This window comes from Brachypodium distachyon, chromosome 4, assembly GCF_000005505.3.
Source record: "Brachypodium distachyon strain Bd21 chromosome 4, Brachypodium_distachyon_v3.0, whole genome shotgun sequence".
Lineage (NCBI taxonomy): Eukaryota > Viridiplantae > Streptophyta > Magnoliopsida > Poales > Poaceae > Brachypodium > Brachypodium distachyon.
Genome location: NC_016134.3, coordinates 42,795,621 through 42,811,073, shown reverse-complemented (window position 1 = coordinate 42,811,073; position 15,453 = coordinate 42,795,621). Strand labels below are relative to the sequence as shown.

At 48.2% G+C, this 15,453-nt stretch overlaps 1 protein-coding gene and 2 pseudogenes across 6 annotated transcripts; 1 reads left to right on the top strand and 2 right to left on the bottom strand.

Annotated features, from left to right (window-relative positions):
* Window positions 1-1,855: 1,855 nt before the first annotated feature.
* Window positions 1,856-5,474, bottom strand: LOC104584728 (annotated as a pseudogene). The gene has a single exon (XR_002966234.1). The product of XR_002966234.1 is annotated as a benzyl alcohol O-benzoyltransferase-like (transcript).
* An 852-nt stretch (window positions 5,475-6,326) lies between these two features.
* LOC100841782 (2-hydroxy-6-oxononadienedioate/2-hydroxy-6-oxononatrienedioate hydrolase) lies at window positions 6,327-9,620 on the top strand. Of its 5 annotated transcripts, none has more exons than XM_014902545.2 (4): window positions 6,327-7,157; window positions 7,408-7,578; window positions 8,394-8,461; window positions 9,234-9,620. In XM_014902545.2, exons 1-4 carry the CDS (start codon window positions 6,462-6,464, stop codon window positions 9,355-9,357), a joined length of 1,059 nt encoding a protein of 352 aa, XP_014758031.1. In that variant the 5' UTR covers window positions 6,327-6,461; the 3' UTR covers window positions 9,358-9,620. The 5 variants fall into 5 exon arrangements, with proteins under 5 accessions (XP_014758031.1, XP_014758033.1, XP_024319002.1 ...); XM_014902547.2 differs by having other exon boundaries at window positions 6,329-7,157; window positions 7,408-7,520; window positions 9,234-9,369; XM_014902546.2 differs by having other exon boundaries at window positions 6,330-7,157; window positions 7,408-7,497; window positions 8,394-8,495; window positions 9,234-9,350.
* Window positions 9,621-13,356: 3,736 nt separating this feature from the next.
* Window positions 13,357-15,448, bottom strand: LOC100837820 (annotated as a pseudogene).
* Window positions 15,449-15,453: the final 5 nt, after the last annotated feature.

Here is a 15,453-nt window from a genome sequence, read left to right as displayed (position 1 = left end):
AGATTGGAACGAGAAATTCAACCATTTGAGAGAAAAGAAGAGATGTTTCGAACAACTGGTAAAAAAATAAAAAAGAGAAGTAAGTTTGGAACAACTGGTAAAAAAATAAAAAAGAGAAGTAAGCAAATATTAATCGTACCACTGACATCGGACGAAAGAAAAAAAAAATTAAAACAGGTCCACTTAAAAATAGACAGTAGTATAAAATACAGTTCATTCATGAACAATGACCAGAGACTCTGAACTCTCAAGTTACAGTATTGTCACGGCCATTACTACAACTTGGGCCAGGCTGGACCAAAGCTCCCCACACGCCAGCTAGCGGCCCAAGGGTGCGACGCAAGGTTACATGCAATGGAAGGGACGAACAGAATAGAATGAAGTTGACGGCTCTTCTTCCCCGACCTCTGGCTTCTTCCTCCCAGTCTTTGGCTCTATCCCCTACCTTCTTGCTTGCTGATTGTATCCCCCACATCTATTCCTGAGAGAGATTGTATCAGGCATGTAACATATGGCACCAGAGCTGTCGATCCCGGTGATCTCGCGCTCCGCGACGGCCATGACCGAGGAGGAGATGACCTGGTTGCTCTCGAAGTTTAAGGAGATCGAGGTGCAGCTTGCTCCCTTGAAGGACATGGCAGCCATCCTAGGGGTTCCATGGCCATCCTCCGCAGCCGACACGACGACCCGTGTTGGGACTGCTGCAGTCGCGGATGACACAGCCCCACCGGCATTGGTGCCCACCACCTGTTCGACGTCAGGCCCTGACACCGACGCCTACCCCGTCCATGTCCCAGAGGCGTCCTTGCTTCAAGGGGACGTGTCCCTAGCCGTTCCAGCACCCGCAGAGGCCTCGACCACCCTGTCATCGCCGCTGCCGATCTTTCCAGAGCAGGACTCATCGACGCCCGCAAGGTGTTCGATGCCGGGTCCTGACCCCTGCATCCCCGCCGTCGCTGCGTCCCAGCTTCAAAAGGGCAAGCTCCTCACTTCGCCAGCTCCTGGAAAGGCCTCGCCTACCCATGTGCTGCTGGTGTGCGCCGTTCCCAAGCTGGTCCAAGCATCGCGCCCAACATGTTCGATGGAATGCCCCAATGATGCTGCCAACGTGCTGACCTCCAGGAGCATGTTGGGTACCTCTCTCACCACCACTACACAGGTCAACAACGTCCACGTCAAGCCTGACATCACCACCATAGATGTGATCCTGAGTCCTTGAACAAGGCGGCGGCGTCTACTACCACCACAAGTCCCTGGGAGTCCTCACCAACTCGGTCGTTGTGGTCGTTCACCCATCCCAATCAAACTGTGCCGATGCTTGCTTCGTGTTCGATGAAATTCCTCGTCGACAATGACAACATCAAGCTGCAAGAGGATGTTTCCGTGTACATGGTGTCTACAGTTCAAGGTATAGCCGGAATGAAGACATTCAAGATGCTAGCACCTTGGGATCCTGGTGGCTTCCTACTCAGCATGGGTGACGAGCATTTTGGAGAGCATTGTCCGAGACTGACCATTGATACAGTAATCTTGTCGGTGCCATGGGATCCGGGAGGCTATGGTGCGCCGGCTTGGGGGCAAGCCGAGTTTCAAGGAAGGGAGAATGTCACGGCCATTACTACAACTTGGGCCAGGCTGGACCAAAGCTCCCCACACGCCAGCTAGCGGCCCAAGGGTGTGATGCTATGATGCTATATAACGCAAGGTTACAGGCAATGGAAGGGACGAACAGAATAGAACGAAGTTGACGGCTCTTCTTCCCTGACCTCGGCTTCTTCCTCCCAGTCTTTGGCTCTATCCCCTACCTCCTTGCTTGCTGATTGTATCCCCACATCTATTCCTGAGAGAGATTGTATCAGGCCTGTAACAAGTATTGCACACGGAACGGAAAAGAGAGTACAGATCAGTATGGGGATTTGTCGACGCCGATACAGACTCTGAACTTAAAGCGTTTCAGAGCGCAGATTTCATCATGAGAAACATGTCGGGTTTTTCCTGCGGCGGCACGGGCACGGGCTTGACGGCGACTGCCGGCCGCAGCAGCTTCTCCATCTACGCCACGAACTTGTCCATGGCGGGGCCGGGCAGGCATATGGGCACCAGGACGCCGTCCTCGCCTTTGCATTCTCACAGGCGATGAAGAAGCTGGCAACCCCGGGATGGCGCCGACGCCGCCTTTCGCCGGGCCAGCGTACACCGGCCGACCACCCCACCCGAAGTCGAGATCGCGAAACCCGGCCTTGGACATTGTTGTCGCGCGCCTCCAGGAGCTCGCGGCCCCAAACCGGACGCACCGTCGGCTCCGCCGCGCGCCTGCTCTGCTACGGCGCCCAGGAACTGCACCAGCCCCGGCGCGTCCGCCATCGCGTGCTGCATCCGCACACCAAACGCGAAGCCTCCGCATGCCGGCCGTGTCACCTAGAAGAGGAGGAGAGGGTCGTCGAGGAGGGCGGAGGAGCCGAGGACGTCGAAAATGAGCTCGTCGAGGCACGGGAACGGCGGCTGCGGGTCGTCGCCGGACTGGTCGAGGCGGACGTCGCCGTCGGCCTCCGTGAACAGCACGCCCTCGCCGGTGCAGTCCACGGCGAGCTTGCGTCCATCGAGCTCCCTCAGCCGGCCTGCGAACGGGTAGTAATGCACCAACGCCCTGCAGGCCACGTACGGCGTCTCGCCAGCACCGCGGCGGGGTCGTCGTCCCGCCAGCCCGCGTCGCGCCGACGGAAGAAGTTACAAGTATATTACGGGGACATGGAAGCGCAGGCCGTCGTGGTCATCGATTTCCGAGATCCGCTTCAGCTCCTGCGGCGTCGGCCCTGCCGGCGACACCAGCTCCGCAGGCTTCCGGCGCACCGTGAACTTCAAGGCCGCCGCCGCAGCCGAGCCCGCCATGCGATGTGAGAATGTATAAGTCGAGACGTCAGCTAATTCCCAACGATAGATCGAGGAGGAGGTGTTGACGACTAGATAATCTTGTGCTGTTTACGTCAAGATTAATTTGAGAAAAAGAAAAACCATAATACACAAAATTGATACATATTCGTTTTCAAAAGCACTTTGACTGTCATTTTTGTAACCATTAACACAATATCAGTACAAAAAGTTATGGCCAGAACTCAGAATTCGTGCAGTTAATTAGGCTCAGTTCGTTTCGGGGCTTCTCTGAGAATCCTGGAAAAACCGACCAATAAAATTTGGTTAGAATTTCCAACTAGTGTAGCATAAATAAGTCTGTAAGCCTAACACAATTTGGAGGGCAGCTTCTGGAGAAGGCTCCAAAAAAACTGAGCCTTAGACAGTAAAATTAAGCCAAGCCAAAAGTAAAATGATGTATATTTTCAATTTTCTTTTTTTGAAAATTATGACCATGTCAAATTAAAACGCGCGTCGGCTAATTTGAAATAGAAGATGTGCCACACTGCCTTGCTAGCTAAGCTAGGAGGGCATGGAGCACAAAGGGTCGTGTGTGTGCAAAGGAAAACCTGTTCAACGAGTTGACCTGCATGATGTGTCGACACTCGATACTGAGCATTCAGCCGAGTTAATTCTGAAGGTTAACAGTATGCGTCAATACTAATACAATATCGTATCAATAGTGTTTGCATATATTGTGGTGGTTGCAGACCATAAAAATGATCGATGACTTGACATGCACAGAGAAATCGCAAAGTTGTTTCCAGCTGTACCGGCGTCTCATCCTCCAGTTTGCTCCTGACACGTAATAAAGCACAGGTGTACCTCTCATGTATTCCCTCGGTATTCAATAGGACCAGGAACTTATTCATTTTGTATTCCCTAATCTGGGTCCCACCCACGTGTAGTGTTGAATACCAAAATTTCAATACCATTGTTGTTTCACTGGGATATTATTACTATTTCAATACCATTGATTACTATTTCATTAAAACAGTGAAATATCAATAATATTGAAATTTCATCGACATATCAACGTAATAATTTATTCATGAAATTCCAGTGATATATCGACGAAATGCTAATGAAATATCAATGTAATAACAATTTGTTAATTGAAATTTCATTGCTATATCAATAAATTTCAATGAAATACCAATAAAATCTCCATCAAACACACAATTTCACTACCAAGAAACTGAGAAACACATCTTGGTGTGGTGGTGGAATTGTGGGTACATGAATCCACCAGGGTTCAAATTCTGGTTTTCATAATTATGTTGTAGGGTTCCCTTACAATCTTTCCATAAAAAAATCACTATCAAGAAAATATCAGTATCAATACCAATGCAACATACCCCTGGATTAGAAAGCTAAAAAACTTTAGAATCGCGTGGTATCAACCCAATGGTATACAATTGACATAATGATATTTTCTATACCAATAAATTTCAATGATATAGTAATAATTTTCAATGATATGTCAACATATTTGAACTGATATACCAATGAAATCTCCATCCAAGAACCAATATTTATCCATGAAGAACATATATATGGAAATTTCTGATCAAAATTTCTCAATCAACCGCACATGCAAGTTAACCACATACATAAAAAAGTTTAGTTTCTCCATCTAGAACACAAAACACACCAATTAGCACAAGCCGTACAAAAGGGGATCGATGCTGGAGGGAAGGGATCTGCGCCAGCAGCCAGTGGCAGACCCACGATTTGGCCAAGACCGGGGCTAAATTTTATTGGCAAGAAATCGTAACTACTTTGTATGCAGACGCATGATTACAGGAAATTATAATCACTCTCACTTGATCTCTAAGCTAGCCTATGCGAGGTACCTACACGGGTACAAGATAAGGCAAATCTGTCTTGCCATATACCTAATCACACTAACAGATGCTAATACTAGCTAGCCCTTGTCAATTTGGATAAAAGTCTAGGGCTAAAGCTGCCTAGATCCTAATATTTTTTAGTGATTTACTAGCTTGTGGGATTATAGATGATAGTTGAGCCATGACCAGGGCTACAGCCCAGGTAGCCCTCGGTGTAGATCCGCCCCTGGCAGCAGCGTGGGTGTGGGGGGAGGGGAGGGAAAGGAAAGTGTGAGGTTAGGGGCGAGGTGCACTAGTCCGGGAGGAGGTGGGCTCACCGGAGAGAAGACTCGCATGGGAGGTGGTGGCGGCGACGGAGGTGCAGGTAGGAGCATCTCCCTGGGATGGAGGTGCAGGAAGGAGCATCCACGATGATGGATCTGCAGACTGCAGGGAGGAGGTGCTTGCAGAAAGAACTCACCTATGCCGCCGTCGAGCAACTCGCAGGGGAGGTGGCGACGAAGGTGTAGGTAGGAGCGGCGACGGATCTGCAGGGAGGACTCGCAGGTAGAGGCGTCGACAGATGTGCCGCCGTCGAGCAACTTGCAGGTGGAGGCGGCGACGGATCTGCCGGGAGCAGCGGCAACGGAATAGGCTAGACAGGGGCGGTGAGAGGGAAAGAAAGATAAGTATCGGGAAGATAAGTATCCACCGTACGTTGTATCCGAAACCTTTATGAGGTGGGAAAGAATAAATACCTAAAAATTATGCCTGAATCTAAAAAAAAGGTGGATTTCGTGCCGTTATGTGACGGAGCCGTTGTCGCTCTGCAGAGAAATCCATGCTCACTAAAGCGTTTGGACCTAAACGGCCAAATATTTGAGGATCGAGACATCTCTAGAATGTGACTTGCAAGTTGTTAATTAATCTGGTTGGCTGGGCTGGACAAGTTTATTTCACTAGATCTCGGAGATAAGCAACGGGGCGCTATGCTTTTGCACAAGTAGAGCTTCCAATTTTTTTCTTAAATGCAACTAAAATTTTGTAAAGTACAACTAATTTTTTGTTTTCGTCATGCCACATGATGACCTGAACATAGGACGTGTTTTTCTTTCCGGGGTTGGTCTGCATCCTTCATATGCTTTGCCTAGTCGGAGAGAAAACATTTAGGCTTCAAGGGGATGAAATAAGCATAGGAAACTGTATATCTTTTTCTCTTAAATACAACTAAATTTTCTGTTGCCGCTTCTAGGTTTCAAACTCTTTTTCACCGCTACCTGTGTCAATACAGAGACTGTATCTTTTCGTGCCAAAATCTTACTCCAGTATATATATGGAAAATCATAATCTAATCGACTGATCCTAGCTAGGTCCATACGAAACTTATAGTAGTAAAATTCATGTGAAAAAATTGGTAGTGTGTCACATACCGTGATGACGACCTTAGTCCTCGCAAAATTATTCAAAGACTTATTCCAAATATGATAAATTGTTCAAAATATGCGCAAAATTACATTGAAAACTTAGTCCTCGCAAAAAAAAACAGAAAAGAAAAGGTCACTCAAAAGTAGGGAAACGTTCCAAATGAGAAAACGAGGGAGAGAAAAAGTGCAGGGAGCTGCGCGCCTATAAATTATGCTGAGTGTCAACCGCCATATATAGCCAGTTAAGCTACGAAGAAAGGAGCAGCCAATTAATCCGGTAAATACAGCTATAGGATCGATGGTGAACTGGGTACAAGTGAAACGGAAATACCTGCTAAGCCGGCTGGCCAAGAACGCCGGCCTCCGGCAGCACGCCGTGGCCGTGGACGCCGGCACCGTCATCAACTTCTGGCTGCCCAAGCACAAAGCACCGGCCAAGAAGAAGAAGAAGGCCACTACCACTACTCCCGTTCCTACCGTGGAGAAGGATCAGTACCGAGGAGAAGAGACGGGGAAGCCCGCGGTGGTTCTGGTCCACGGCTTCGCCGGCGACGGTATGATGACGTGGGCGTTCCAGGTGGGCTCCTTGCGCAAGCGCTACGACGTCTACGTGCCTGACCTTGTCCACTTCGGCGGCTCGACCTCGCCGTCGCCTGACCGGTCCGTGGGCTTCCAGGCGGCGTGCGTCGCGGCGGCGCTGGAGAGGCTCGGCGTGGAGCGCTGCGCTGTGGTCGGGTTCAGCTACGGCGGGCTCGTGGCGTTCCAGATGGCGGCGGCGTGCCCGGGCCTGGTGCGGTCGGTCGTCGTCTCCGGCGCCGACGTGGCGTACACGGGCGCGATGAACGACGCCCTGCTCGCGAGGCTCGGCGGCGCCGCCCGGAAGATCACGGAGCTCATGCTGCCGGAGTCCGTCGCGGGCGTCAGTCGGCTCTTCTCCGCCGCGCTCCACATGAGGATGTGGATGCCCTCTTGCTTGCTCAGCGACTTCCTCAAGGTCATCTCACGGTTATACACGTTCTGATGAAAACCATATTCAAATTTCCGAGAAAAAAAAAGGTTTTTTGGATTTCATTTTTCAACTCGGCTTTAAATGACTGAAATTTTCTGCTTCAACTTGAAATACAACCAAAGTTTCAGGAAAATTGTCAGAACAATTGAATTTGGCCCCAAACTCATGCGCGTGTCACCAAAATATTTGACAAATTATTTGGTACGTACTGAAATTTTCATCTTGGCTTGTGCAGGTGATGTATAGCAACCGAAAGGAGAGAACCGAGATGCCGAATGCTATGGTGGTCAAAGACACCCAAGTATTGACCCCTGCTTTTCAGCAGGTTGACCTGGACGAAATCAATACGTATCTTTCCGGTCGACATCGTCCATATTATGAAGTTTCAAGAAGAACACCAACTCATGTTCGACAATTTATAGAATGCGCACTTGCAACAATTTCTTAACAACTACAGCCGTTTGTAAATCGTGCAAAGAAAAGAGCTAGTACTACAAGCTACTCATTTAAGTAGAAAAACAACGTTTTTAATGAAATTAAATTGCATAAAAAAGTAGAAAAACAAGCTAGCATTCACTCATTTAAGCATCTACTCTCTTTGCTACTCCCTCCGTCCTAGTTCCCAGGGCGTAATTTTTGAAAATCTTGGCCCAAGGCATAGCCTGATTGGCGCCGGTTTTTCTCTCCCTCTCCTTAATTTCTCACGTACTTATCTCTGCATGCATTGGTTCGTTTTGGTTTCCCATGCAAAAACTGAACGAGTTCAGACCTCCGGCTTGAAATAAATGTAAAGTGTGGTTACTCTCCATAAGTAAAATTATGCCTAGGAAGTGGGAGGGTTATGGGACAAATAGATTTTGGGATTACGCCCTGGGAACTAGGACGGAGGGAGTACTAAATATAGAAAAAACAACATCTACAACTCCAAATTAGTTTTATTAAATTCGTCCTGATGTCCTTTTTTTTCATAATATATACTTATTTGATATTGTAAAATATTTGTATTGTTTAATAAATTTGTTTGAATTTTAAAAGTTTGATTTAGGATAAAGCTAGAACATCTTATATATAAGAACAACAATAGCACATTATAATATGATCAAATGATCTATGCTAACATTAGCACACCAAAACTTTTTCAAACGTCTTTTTTCTATTTGCGCAAAGTGTGTATGCATTAATTTCTGACAATGAGTCCGTGATGACTTTGCATGCATGCAGGGCATACTCCTGCTATGGGGCGAAAGCGACAACTTCTTCCCCATAGAGAGCGCCAAGAGGCTGAAAGAGTGAGCTGAAAACAGAAAGTGGCTTTTTCTTTGAGTAAATATAAACAAATTAACCACAACTTTGAATTTTTTTACTCCACCATAACTAGTGGGACAATTACTTCTTTTTTTACCGCTAGTGGGACAATTACTTGGTTACACCAAGAGATTTAGGACATTTGATATGGCCGGTGGGTTCCAATGTCACATGCCATGTGGCATACAAAACCGGAGATGTGGCAGATCCACCAAGAACTATTCATCAATTTTTTGTAACTTTAATCATACCGAAATAGTTTTCTGCCTTGATATTTTGGAATAAATTAAGTTAAATCTAGATTGGGTCAAATTCCATACAAATTCAATTAAATTTTCCCAAAATGATTCAAAAATGATATTTCAAATTTGAATATTTATATGGGTAATGGGATGTCTCTCTTACCAAAATTCGAAACTCCATCACTGAAGAGCTCAACTACATTCTTAGTGAGCCATGCCTTTGATTTTCTATGCAGTGTGGGGTCTAAAAGTGTGTCCCACACTCCCAGTCAGTTTCCTATAAAATTATCCAAATCCCAGGAGATTGGTTCCCGTAAATAATTATCCCAATAGTTATGGTTAAGTGAATTTTTTTTTTCAAAAAAGATGGTTTACTGAAAACATAAATCCCAACTGTAGCGTTTTCTTTTTCTGTCCGAGTACATCGAGATTTTCAGCAATGGCTGGTTAATTCCCTGCTATTTTACCAAGTTCTCGATCATAAAAAACAGCTTGTATGGCCGCGTGTGTGCAGGGAGCTGGGCGAAAAGGTGACTCTGCGGAGCATAAGGAAAGCAGGGCACCTAGCCCAGCTGGAGAGGCCCTTCGTCTACAACCGCTGCCTCAAGGAGTTCCTGGCCCGTGTCAACGCTATCTGATCGTCATTTTTTTCTCTTGCGGTGATCGATCTACACACCCTGGATCGGTCGATTTATCTGTCGGTGAACGGAGATCACCTGAGGTTCATAAGAATGAAACATACTTTATACAACTCAAATATACACTTGTTTAAATGTACGGAGTACTTTCAGATGCATGCATGTGGTACAGTCGTAGCGCTAAATTTGTCGAACCTGCATCGAAGTGTAATATGGCTGAAAGTATAGGCTCGCCACGATTGATAAATAATAAGATTTCTTTCACGGGCTGCAGTTGTTGCTGAATAGCTTTCGTTTAATTTTGTCAGATTCTCCAAAAGAAAAAGCTTTCGTTTTTGTCTTTGTACTGACTAGTTGTTCTGATTTGTGTCTTGATTTGTTAAGCGTTTTGTCTCCTTACTGTCATGTCTTGTGTTCTATAATTCTCGTTTGCATCTCACAGTTATCTCACAAATTGTTTTGCCTCGTGTCTTTGTCCCGTTTTATGTCATGTAATTGCGATGTTTATACAAGACATACATGAGTAACAAGATAGGACATGGAAGCAATCAAGGTAGGATAAAAAATGGATGTATCTTCCTCGGTTAAAACATATTAATACGGGATCTAGGTTTGACGATCTCCCGAGAGACCCTCATATAAATTTGAACTAAAACCATGAATACTCATTTACTCTTTCTCCACTCTCCAGAACTTAATTTGCTCAACCTACAGCCAGCAAAAGACTGACGAAGGAAGGCCGAAGACTGCCGCAGGCCCGCAGCAATTCCATGCTACTCGATCAATGTATTGCTTCCGCTCTGAACCTGCTGGCATCCTTCTCTTCAATTCAGGGCTCCCTGGTCCCTAGTCCCAACCCGACTCGTTGCTCGCGTGGGAGGGAGTGGCCGGGGATCCCCCAGCTCATATTGCCGAGCGGGCCCTTGCGCGTGTGATGGACGGCGAGGCCTTGCCTGGCAAGGCTACGCCGCGGATGAGGTGTGCGGCGACACGACGCGAGCGGCATGGGCGTGCTCCGGGCGGGCGCGGACGCGACGCGCATGGCAAAGGGCGTAGCGAGCGGCGTGGGAGCTAGCGCTTGTGAGCGTCGTGGGCGCGCGCGCGGCACCACGGGCTGACTGGCTGAGGCGCTCTGTTTTCTCCTTTTTTGCCGATCCAGGGTACCTAGGCCCCTTTGTGGGCTATGGCCTGGCCCAGAACGGCCCCGGACCAGCCGGCCTCGCTGCTCTGATCTTTTCTGGCCGTGATGGGCCGCTTTCTTCTTTCTTTGTGAGCCCTTCTGTTGCTGTGGGCTCTCTTGCCATCTGTTACAGAAAATTTCCTCAAAAAAAAAACTGTTACAGAAAAAAGAGGTCAGCGATTCTCAAAACGAAAATGAAAAAAGAGGTCAGCGCCGAAAACCCTGGAAACAGTAGGCCCAAATGCCCTATGGCAGCGGATACGCGGTGCCCGCCCATGCATCACTAACCGTCTTAACTGCAAATCTGATCTCCGGCTATCCACCTACAATTACACACCCGACCTGAAGCCTCTGGTATCTTGGGTCAGTCTCGGGCTAGCTTCATTTTTTCGTCAAATGTTCACTAAACTATTTTGAGCAGGAAGAAACACACACTACGGTTATGATTGGCAATATCGTCGGGGCGTGAATTGCACACACCACCTCCAGGCAAAAAAAAGATTAAAGTGAATGTAGTCTTTTCGAAGACGGGGTCGACATGCGCGGCGGCAGCAGCGTGCCGAGCTGAGGATGATATCGTCGATATGCGAGGGGATGGATGACCCCGCGACCCTGGACCTAGAGGCCACGCCATGGCCGGCCTGGCTCGCTGTTTTGTTTACCACGATCTTGGCCGCTACGTCTGCGCTTCCGAGTCACCGGACGATTTTTTTTATCCCTTTAAACATTCTTGAGTAATTACTCCATTACAAAACATAACTCATATAGATTTGTGCACTTGGACCAAGGCAGCTCTCGTTTTTAGTGACTGACCACTCATATTAGATCAATAGTAAATGGATGTGAGTAGTTATGGGCTAGGTGCGGATATCAAGAAAAAAATGAGTTGTGTTATGAAACAAATGAGAAAAATCTATACGAGTTGTGTTTTGAAATGGAGAGAGTAGTCAAGTAGCCGTCGACACTGAAAGAAAAATGCATCCATCTAAAAAGCCTAAAATATTCTAACCAATCGATCAAATTATGCCGCTCTCCTCGAGCTCGTGGCAGGAGCAGCGAAAGGTACCTTAGGAAATCTCACCAACCTATCGCAATCGTGCAGCTCTCTGTGTGTGTCCACCTAAATTAAGAAGGCTGCTAGTATATCCCAATTTGGACAGTAGGCACGACGGACGCGGCCGACATGCAAACGATGAGCACATTTGGGTTGGTACGTACTCCGTAGTACATAGAGTACGTGGAGGACCTAGATCCACACATGAGTATAAATATATGAGATTTCTAGCTAGATATATATATCCTCCCGACATACGTAAATGCATGGCACCAATGGTTTTGGGATTTTTTTTCTTCTTTTAATTTAACTTTGTTTTCTTTCATTACCTCATTAACTTTGTTTCTAATGCTGTTAAAAAAAATACCTTTTTTTCAATTGTAAAGATATGACATGCGCACATGCAAGTATATATTCAAGGGCATCCGCAAATGCTGACTCTTAACCGATTTTTATTTAAAATTTGTTTGTGTGAAGGAAAGATAAATAGGAGAGAGAAGAGAACTGACTCTCGGTGATGAGTGTCATATCTTACAATTAATAGTTAGATGAGTAAAATTAACTAAATAAATGTTAAGAAAAGTCAAAATCTAGTAAAATGAGTAATTTGACTTTCTTTTGTCTTATCCTTCTTGTAAAAAGATCATCTCTTAGCTAAGAAAAGGCTCGTGCCTTTTTCATTCCTCTCTCTCTTCCACATCAACAATTATCCTACGTGTCATTGTTAAGAAAATGCTCACGTCACCCCATTATATACGGCCTAATAGGTACAGTAAAGGCTCGATAGATGCATGCATGAAAGGAACATGAGAATTTTGTCTACAATTTGCTTGCCGTGTCAATTCTTACAACTTGGCCACGATCATCAAATCGATGATCATCTAAGATAGATACTATCGGAATAATCATACATCTAACTAACTAAAACTGACGGCGTTCATTGGATTGGTCGATTCCTTGATCTGGATACATCGCAGAGAGCAAAGGCAAGAAGATTCTATCCCAAGGGTGCAGGAGGATTGGGGATATATAGGTGCAAGTTGGCTATTTCGTATGTTTAACATGGCAAATGACTCTATCGATGCTCAACATTTTATTACAAAGGGCTGAATACCCAGACCTCTCTGTGTCTGTTCTCGCTTGAATCTTGATGCACACAATCAACCATTTTTTAAACATGTCTTACAAATTCATATTGAAAAAACAATATACTCAAATATGTATATCCCATGCATCACAAAATCTAGTGCTAAGTTGCTAACACCTCATCCAAACTAGTTGAATATAGAGAAAAGTATATTTTTGGCTTCTCAATCGGCAGCAAAGGCCCCTCACTCAAAATAGTATACATCAATTGGCAAAACCAGATATTTTTAGTTCCTCTTCCTGATTTGAACAGTTTTGACACCACGTAAAGCGGATTGCCCCCCAAAAAATTAAGTTGCACGTTTGATGTCCTCGATGGCGTCAGATTCCTCCCATAAATGGTCCCCGAACTGAAAATCCTAGCATCAACCTGGAAAATTCTTAGAAAAAACTTCGTCACTTTGAGTCAAACCGTTTTTCCGGTTTTGAGTCAGATTCCTGATTTAAGCATTTGAGTTATAAAAATCAGACACCTGATCGTAGCCGCACATCGTTTTTCGTTTTTCTTATGCCTACCGGGTACAAATATTTATATTCTGTAATGAAATTTTACAGGTGTACATGGTATTAATTTCGATCGAGCAACAAGATCCGGTCGCCAGAACTTTCATGTGGAGTCAGCAATTCCCCGGTTAATGTCATGCATGCAGAACGCCCAGGACCGAAGAACCAAACTTCATTCTCGCATTGATCTAGGGTACGTACGTACAACCCATATGGTTGGACGATGGACGAATAATAGAACAGTGAACGCTACAGTAAATGACAAGTGCTACACAACGTAATACACACGTAGGCATAGAGCGGGAGTACAAATGAACAACATTTCGATCGTTTGACACACCAACACAGGCCTTGCAACATTTGATCGGTACGTTCACATGGCAGATTTGATCGCCGGAACCACGCCGGCGGGTTGTTGCTGCTGCTGCCGCGTGACGACGACGACGGCGGCCGGGCGCATGAGCTTGGCCATCTCCTGGACGAACTTGTCCATGGCGGGGCCAGGCAAGCACACGGGCACCACGATCCCTTCCTCGCCCCTGGCATTATTCCTGCACGCGATGAGGAAGCTTGCGACGCCAGGGATGGCGCCGACGCCGCCTTTCGCCGGGCCAGCATAGACCGGCTTCCCCCACCCGAAGTCCAGCTCGCGGATCCCCGACCTGGACACGTCGGACACCAGGTAGGCCCGCGCCACGGCGAAGTGGGGCCGCCCGCGCCGCACCATGAGCCCCGCCAGCGACCGCAGGTACTCGATGCCGGCCACCTCTCGCTTCGCGTTCCTCACAAGCTCCACCGCGTAGCCCACGGGGTTCCCCCGCAGCTCCCCCGCGGTCGCCACGGCCACCGGGAACGCGAACGCGTTCCCGTAGTATCCGCTGGGGATGGCGTCGGCGCCATTGTGGTGGTTCTTCCTGCCGCGGACGCTGACGATGCAGAGCATGCGCATGACCTCGTGGTCTCCCGGGGAGAGGGCGACCGTTGCGGCACCTCCAGAGGCAGCCCGTGAGGAGCTCGAAGGTGGTGGCGCCGTGGCGGAGGGGCGGCGGGAGGTGGGAGCGGGCCGCGGCGATTTCCTGTGGGCCGAAGGTGGGTCATGTCGTCCAGGGGCGGCATCAGGAGCGTGCCGTCGGTGTCCGGCACCTCGTCGTACTCCCGGTGCGCGAAGCTGCGCGGCGGTAGAGCGTCGTCGTCGCGCTCGCGCGCCATGAGCAGCTCGCGGCTCCAGACCGGGCGCACCGTCGGCGCCGAAGCTCCACGCGCCAGCTCCGCCACGGCGGCCAGGAACTGCACGAGCCCCGTCATGATGAAGCCCCCGCATGCCAGCCGCGTCACCTGCCCCGCGCATGCAGTACACACACATCAACCAACGGCTAGCTACTACAAGTTTGACGAAATTAAAGGAATTAAAAGCTTTAACACGTAGGATGATTATACCTGGAAGATGACGAGGGGGAAGTCGAGCACGCCGGGCTCACCGTCGGGGACGGCGAGCATGAGCTCCTCGAGGCACGGGAACGGGGGCTGCAGGTCATCCCCGAACTGGTCGAGGCGGACGTCGGCGTCGGCCTCGGTGAAAAGAGCACGCCCTCGCCGGTGCAGTCCACGGCGAGCTTGCGGCCCTCGAGCTCCCGCAGCCGGCCAGCCAGCAGGTAGTAGTGCACAAGCGCCCTGGCCACGGCGTCCCGGAGGACGCCCACGGGGTCCTTGTCGTCGTCCCCACGGCGGCGGAACAAGTGGATGGCGGGAATGTGGAACCGCAGGCCGCCCTGGTCGTCGATGTCCGACAGCAGCTTCAGCTCCCGCGGCGTCGGCACCGCCGGGGACACCAGCTCCGCCGGCATCCTCAGCACCTTGAACCTCAACGAACCCGCCATTAATAATGCGCGTAATGTATTTGTATGTGTTCGTCAGTTAATGCACAAGGGTTGCTCTTGTGCTGTGTGTTCTTGCGCTTGCTGCATGCTAGGCCATGCATATATGGGGCGTACATGCATGAGTACGTATTTGAATTTTGGAATCCGTGGGTGAGAGAGTTCGAGGGCCCGCTAACTGACCAGGTATAGTCCTAATTTTACTTTCTTTTGGACTTCTCTGTTTCTTGGTGGTGGCTGCAGTTCCTTCCGTATCCTTCCTTTGGCGTATTTGTATGTGTCTGTTTTCCTAGATATATAAAGTCGGGGTAGCGTTTGTCCCGTCGAAAAAAACAAAT